The sequence below is a fragment of the Muscardinus avellanarius genome (genome assembly GCF_963383645.1).
Source record: "Muscardinus avellanarius genome assembly, chromosome: 1".
In the NCBI taxonomy this organism is placed as follows: domain Eukaryota; kingdom Metazoa; phylum Chordata; class Mammalia; order Rodentia; family Gliridae; genus Muscardinus; species Muscardinus avellanarius.
The window spans coordinates 218,847,316-218,854,787 of NC_137786.1; the positions used below are offsets into that span (position 1 = coordinate 218,847,316).

General features: G+C 56.1%; 1 protein-coding gene across 1 annotated transcript; it reads left to right on the forward strand.

The window, feature by feature from the left end:
• Window positions 1-648: 648 nt before the first annotated feature.
• SLC35C1 (solute carrier family 35 member C1) lies at window positions 649-6,621 on the forward strand (the record flags this gene model as incomplete). The annotated part of the gene is made up of 2 exons (XM_080716804.1): window positions 649-1,189; window positions 6,065-6,621. Exons 1-2 carry the CDS (start codon window positions 652-654, stop codon window positions 6,619-6,621), a joined length of 1,095 nt encoding a protein of 364 aa, XP_080572930.1. The 5' UTR covers window positions 649-651.
• Between the last annotated feature and the right edge of the window lie 851 nt (window positions 6,622-7,472).

The window sequence follows — 7,472 nt, forward strand, 5'->3', positions numbered from 1 at the left end:
GCGGGGCGTGCGGGCTCTTTAAGGAGGGGGCCGGGGGCGTGTCAGGAAATGAGCCCGGGGCCCGCCTCGCCCGGGAGGCGGCCTCGGACGTCCGGAGGCTCGGAAGCTGAGCCGGAGCGGGACCGGAACCCGAGCCCGAGGACACAGCGCGGGCGCGGCGCCCGAGCGCCCGGGACCAAAGCACCCGCACCTACCCGGCTCGCTTCCTCGGTCACCCGCGGCCCGCCCTCGGGCACGCCTCCCCGCCCGCCTGCAGACCCCTGCCCACGCGGGGCGCCGCCCTCCCCGCCGCCTTCGCCGCGCTCCCTCCGCTGCCCCCCCCCACCCCGCTTCTGCTCCTCTCCCCTCCCTTCGCCCCTCGGCTCCTCTCCACCGGGCCCCAGCCCTTGACCCTCCCAGATCCTCTGGCCTGGCCGCAGCGCTTTAGCTCGGCCCGAACCTTCCCTGCGCCTGTCCTCATGAGCTCCCTCGGGGAGGGAGCCGGCTGTGGAGCGACACAGCGGAGCCCACCCCAAAGCAGAACCTCCTGCGAGAGAAAGGAGGCCCTGAGGCCACCCCCATGTAACAACTGAGGGCTGGGCCTGCAGAGAGACGCAGTTCGCTCCCCTGGAATTCTTTCTGGCCATCGGATGACCCAGTTCCTCTGCTACCATGAACAGGGCCCCGCTGAAACGGTCCAGGATCCTGCACATGGCGCTGAATGGGGCCTTGGACCCCTCTGAAGAGGCAGAGCCAGGCGGCAGAGACAAGCCCTTCCTGCTGCGGGCCGTGCAGATCGCCGTGGTGGTCTCTCTCTACTGGGTCACGTCCATCTCCATGGTATTTCTCAACAAGTATCTGCTGGACAGCCCCTCCCTGCAGCTGAACGCCCCCATCTTCGTCACCTTCTACCAGTGCCTGGTGACCACGCTGCTGTGCAAAGGCCTTGGCCTGCTGGCCGCCTGCTGCCCCCATGCCCTGGACTTCCCCCGCGTGGGCCTGGACCTCAAGGTGGCCCGTAGCATCCTGCCGCTGTCGGTGGTCTTCATCGGCATGATCACCTTCAACAACCTCTGCCTCAAGTACGTGGGGGTGGCCTTCTACAACGTGGGCCGCTCGCTGACCACCGTCTTCAACGTGCTGCTGTCCTACGTGCTGCTCAAGCAGACCACCTCCTTCTACGCACTGCTGGCCTGTGGCATCATCATAGGTGAGTGCGATGGGACCACGGGAATGGGCGGCCATGGGTGCTGAGACCCCAAAGCTTTCTAGGCATCTTTGGACTTCATCTCCTCCCACCATCTCTGTCCAACATCATATGAAGAAGAGCCTGAGCCCAGAGAGAATAAGTAACTTGCTTAAGTTCACCTAGCAAGTAAGGGGCCCAGCCAGGGTCAAAATAGTAATAGCAGCAGCAGCAGCAGCAGCAGCAAAAGCAACTGACATAGAGTCCTTGAAGTGTGCCAGGCAAGCGGGGTATGGCGTTACACATCTGTAATTTCAGTACTTGGGAGGCTGAGACCGAAGGATCATAGGTTCAAGGACAGCCTCAGCTTTGTTACAAGACTCGCAGCAATCTTATGAGACTGTTTCAAAACAAAAGATAAAAATGGCTGAAGTTGGGGCTTGGAGGTAGAATGCCCCTGAGTTCAATTCCCAGTACCAAAAAGTGCCAGTTACACAGTTCTAAGCACTTTACCCATATTAACTAACCACCACAACAAGGTAGGATCCTTATCCACATTCCACAGAGGGGGAAGCCAAGGAAGAGAAAGGCTGGGCAACTTTCCCAAGGGTCCAGAGCTGGGGTGTGAGTGAAACATTCTGGCTTCATGGGTCATGCACCTGACTGCTGCACCATGTTGGTGCTCAGTATCAGGCGTCCTGACGGCCTCTTTGTGAAGTCCGGTGCATCTTTTAATAAATGCACCCTCTGCCTTGCTAGCTCAGGATGACACCCAAGACAGTAGGAAGATATATACTTTGAGGAGCCTTAGCTCTCATCCTAGAATTGACCTTCAGAAAAAAAAATAAGTATTAAGCTGGGCATGGTGGCTCATGCTTGTTATCACAGCATTTGGGAGGCTGAGATAGGAGGATCGCAGTTTGAGGACAGCCTCAGCTACTTAGTGATGCCCTTGGCAATTCAGTGAGACCCTGTTTCAAAAATAAAGAATAAAAAATAGGGCTGGGGCCGGGCGTGGTGGCGCACGCTTGTAATTCCTGCGCTTGGGAGGCAGAGGCAGGAGGATCGAGGCCAGCCGCGCTGGTTTAAGAGACCCTGTTTCAAAAATACAGAAAATAGGTCTGGGAGTGTAGCCCAGAGGTAGAAGGGCTTCCAGGAACCCCAGTACCACCAAAAAAAAAAAAAAAAATAGGGCTGGGGGTGTCACTTGGAGTAGAACTCCCCCTGGGTTCCATCCCAGTACCAAAAAAAAAAATAATAATAATAATTAGTATTAATGAGGGCATTGTGCCAGTCTTTTTACATATAACATTGCCTTTGTTTGCCCAGAAGCCCTCTGGGTGGTATCGCCTCTGTGAGCATCTCCATACAAATGGGGAAACTGAGGTTCAAAGGGATCAGCTACTTGCCCAGGGCCACACATCTAGGAAGTAACCAGGTTGTCCTTTTTACCACTGCGCTCTGTTCTTGTCCACTGGAGGTTAGAGCTGCACCCCCCAATTCAGTAGCCACTGGCCACATGCTTATTTAAATCAGTTACAATTAAATGAGATTTCAAGGATTGCGTTCTTTGGTTGCAGGGGTTAAAACCCAGTCCTGTGGTCACATTTTCGGTGCCCAGCGACCACATGTGCGAGGTTCGGGTTCTTGTGCTGCGCGGCACAGGTTATATAGGACGGCTCCATCATTGCAGAGTGTCATGCTGGGCAGCCTGCCCTTCCCTCTGAGTCCTCCTAGGCTCTGCCACCTAGGAATGAGGTCTTTATTTGCACCTGTTCGGGCCTTTCTCGGCACCACAAAATTTGTCCTATTGGCCTACATAATCTTCCCTGGTGTCTCAGAGTCCCAGACTAGGTGCACCAGTTGAAGGGGAGAAGGGGCCCATCCCATGCCATCTGTCCTAGAAAATGTTTTTTTTCTGGTTGAGCGGCTAGATCCAGGGCCCCTAGGTCTTAGGTCCAAGACAGGAGAAGAGAGAAGGGCAAAGTTAGAATGGGCGGGGCTGCCAGGACCCCTCTCCAGGGAACTCCACCTCCCCTGCCTCCCCCAGGGCTGGGGCTGGTCCACCTCACTTACTCTTCCTTTTCCCAGCTGTGCCAGGGCTCTCCACCTGAGGCCCGCTCACCCTGCCAGCCGTGGAGTGGGTGGGCCTCCCGGTGGGAAAATTAGCACGCGGGAAGGTGAAGTCTCTGGGGCAATTGAGTGCAAGTCCTCAGAGTAACCCCAGTGGCTGATGGTAAGATAGCTTCTGAGAACAGTGCTCCAGGAGCCCTGCCAGCCACCCCAGGGCAGGGCAGGGCGGCTGTGTCCTCTCTGCTCTGAGACCTGGCCCCTTTATCTGCACTGTTTCCTTATCAGGGGAGGACAGGTCCCAGCCTCGCCTCCCATGTCACACAGCACTTTTGAAAACTCCCTCTAAGAATAAAAAATAGGGCTGGGAGTGTCTCTTGCAGGAAAAATGCCCCTGGGTTCCATCCCCAGTTCGAAAGAAAGAAAGGGGAGGGGGGGAGAAAAGGGAAGGGGAAAAAAGAAAAACAGAACTCCCTGTAGGGTCTGGAACCTTGAGATTATGGTCCCTTCTGCACTCAGCAGGCAACCAGCAAACCTGAGCATGGTGGCACAGGCCTATAATTCTAGTACTTGGAAGTCTGAGACAGGAGGAACACAGGTTTAAGACCAGCCTCAGCAATTTAGTGAGACTCTCAGCAATATAGTGAAACCCTATTTAAAAAAAAAAGAGTTGTGATATAGCTCACAGTTAGAATGCTCCTGGGTTCAATCCCTAGTACCACCAGAAAATAAAAAATAGGGCTGGGGGTGTAGCTCACGGATAGAAACACCCCCTCCCCCCCGGGTTCAATCCCCAGTTCCAAATAAATACAGGAAGGAAGGAAGCAACTGGCCAGAGGGCTGGGGAACTTGGCTAAGCAAGCCAGGGGCGGTGCATTCTCTGCCCCACCTGCAGCAGGCCTTTGGCACTGGCTATGCCAGGGCTCTGTGAGGACAGGGAAGACCATACATCTAGTGCCTACCATACAGCAGGTGCCTTCTATTTCTAAGACAACATCTCACTGTGTTGCCCAAGCTGGTATTGAACCCCTGGACTCAAGTGATCCTCCTGCCTCAGCCTCCCCAGTAGGTGGGACTACAGGTGCACAGCATTGTGTCCAGCCTCTTGTCTCTTTTAATAACTTGCAACCACCTCCAGAACACTCTTCATTCATGCATGCATTGAACAGCTATTCAAGCCAGGCGTGGCGCACGCTTATAATCCCAGTACTTGGGAGGCTAAGATAGGAGGATCACAGGTTTGCAGCCAGCCTCAGCAACTTAGCAAGGCTCTCAGCAACCTTGTGAGACCCCGTTTCAAAAATAAAAAGGGCTGGGGGTGTAGCTCAGAGGCAGAATGTAACTGGGTTCAATCCCCAGTACCACAAAAAACAAACAAAAACAGCTGTGCATTGGTGGCTAAGCACATACCAGGCCCTGGCCCAGGCTTCCTGGTTACAAAGTTAGAAAAGGTAATGCTGGTTCCCACACTCCTAGAGGGAGTGGTGACGGTATATGTCCAGTGGCAATGGTTAGCAGGAGTGATCAGGGCTGTGGCAGGGACACCGAGGTACTTTGGGAGCTCTGGAGGGAGGGGCAGTCTAAGCAGACGTTTTGGAGGAAGTCCTCCCCTGACACCAGGCTGTGCAGTCAGGATGCACAGGGTCTCCACATGGTGCTGGCCTCAGAGCCCCCTTGAAGGAGTCTAATTTTTCCTGAGGGCAGTAGGGAGCCATGGGGAGGCTTTAGCTTAGAGCAGACCCTGAGCCATCCATACCCTGAGAAGAGCATTCTGGTTGCAAGGCAGAGTAAGTTGGTTAGTTGGGGATCATCAGGAAAGTGGCTCAGATCTTTACCGATGAAGGAAATTGGACCTCAGAGAGGTTAAGTAGTGTCTTCCAGGCCACTCAGCTTCTAAACCACAGTGCCCAAGTCGAGGCCAGAATCTCTGACACCAAAGTTTTGCCACCTCCCCAGGCTGCTGTACACTGTGGCCTGAGATGCAGGGTGTGTAAGATCCATCCCTTGCCTTCTGAGAGCGTGGGGTCTAGCTAGAGATCAGACTGTCATGGCGGACAGGTGCCTGGCAGCCCAGGGCCAGCAAAGGGCTTCCAGGAGAGGTGCAGACAGTGAGCATCCAGGCAGAGGTCTGGGTGCTGGCGGTATCAGGAAAGGATCCCCCTGGATAGGGTGTCTGGACCTTGAGGAATGAGCAGAACCCCCTGGGGAGGAGGAGGGTGTGCCTGGTACCAATATGAGCAAAGACACCGAGGCCCAGGGTGCGACGCCAGGAGATGAGAGGCTGGCTTGGCGCGATCACAGGACAGAGTGGGGGCTGGCAAAGGGTGCAGGAAGCCCAGCCAGCCAGTCTGGGGGATGCGACGTCAACCTGCTGGTGGGCAGGGGGAGCCAGGGAGGCTCTTTGAGGAAGGTGTGTGGTAGGCAGAGTCTTGAGTGACTCTCCCAAGCAACCTCAGGCCCTGAGCGAGTCTGACTTGATGAGGAAGCCGAGGCTTAGAGACCCAAGGTCATCTTAACCACCAGTGGGCTCATCCTGCAGCCCTCTTTCTTCCCAGGCGCCCCAGGCCGCGCAGCGCCCTGTGCTATTTTATAGCCCTCATTACAATGATAATTAAAGAAGTAATGCGGCAATGGTGTGTCCGAATGTCTCTTCTCTTGCTAGAACATAGGCTGGTGAGGAGGGAGGTTTCCAGCTGAGGGCCCCTTCACCAGCCCTTATATTTCACAGGGATAGAGGTGTTGGAAGGGATTACAAGAGTCACGGTGCAGTCTGTGAACCTTGGTGTCAAAGTTCTGTCCCTCTCCCTCCCCATCCTCTCCCCACTGCAGGTGGCTTTTGGCTGGGTGTGGACCAGGAGGGGGCCGAAGGCACCCTGTCTTTGATGGGCACCATCTTTGGGGTGCTGGCCAGCCTCTGCGTGTCGCTCAACGCCATCTACACCAAGAAGGTGCTCCCGGCGGTAGACGGCAGCATCTGGCGCCTGACCTTCTACAACAACGTCAACGCCTGCATCCTCTTCCTGCCCCTGCTCCTGCTGCTGGGGGAGCACCAGGCCCTCCTCCACTTTGCCCACCTGGGCAGTGCCCACTTCTGGGGGATGATGACGCTGGGCGGCCTGTTCGGCTTCGCCATCGGCTACGTGACAGGGCTACAGATCAAGTTCACCAGCCCCCTGACCCACAACGTGTCGGGTACTGCCAAGGCCTGCGCCCAGACGGTGCTGGCTGTCCTCCACTACGAGGAGACCAAGAGCTTCCTCTGGTGGACCAGCAACATGATGGTGCTGGGGGGCTCCTCTGCCTACACCTGGGTCAGGGGCTGGGAGATGAGGAGTCAAGAGGAACCCAGCCCCAAAGAGGGCGAGAAGAACACCATGGGGGTGTGAGCCCGTTCCGGGACCCCAGGATGGCTCAGCCCCAGGGACAAAGTCAGGTGGGGCCAGATCAGTGCCGGAGGCGATCCCTGTGGACGCACCAGTGGCGTGGAGCAGGCGTTCTCAGGAACCAGGGTTTCCAAGTCATGGCAGAGAGCCGCCAAACCTGTCTCTTTTCCCCACCCCACCATCCTATTTCTGGGGTTCTGTCCCCCTTTGGGAATGCCCTCCTGAGAGTAGCCCCCTTTCCTGCTCTATCCCAGGGCCTGTCTACCTCCACGTCACCTCTGGGGTTGGGCCAGCCTAAACCTTCACGGGTAGTATCGGTAAAATGAAGTCCTCACTTATACTCAGGGGAGATGGGGTGACCCCAACACACCAGCGGAAGGGCACTGGGAAGCCCCACATCTCCAGGGTCCCAGGCAGGCAGCATAGCTTTAGCCCTATAAACCAGTCTGCCTTTGGAGGGAAATGGGGACTTGGCTGAATGAGGGAAGAAACAGACAAGCATTCCCCACCTCCTCTGAACTGAGACCCGCAGCCCATGGAAGGGGGTAAAGGGTCAGTCGTACCCACAGCCAATCCTGCTATCCAAGGGTGGCTGGGAATGAGGTGGACGGTGATAAAGAGCCCAGCCTCTGCACCCCATTTTTGTGGCTTTGGAACATGAGGAACCATGCATCTTTCACAGGTTAAGTAGGGTCATGAACACCCTCCCCCAATCCCTGACCACGTTTTCCTGCCTGGTGCTTCTGTCCCTGGACCACATCGCGCCCTGTCTCCGAGCACCTGGTACCCGGCTTGGGTGACCACCCTCTGAAAGCGCATCCAGGGAGCTACTCCTTCCTATCCCAACTCTGTCT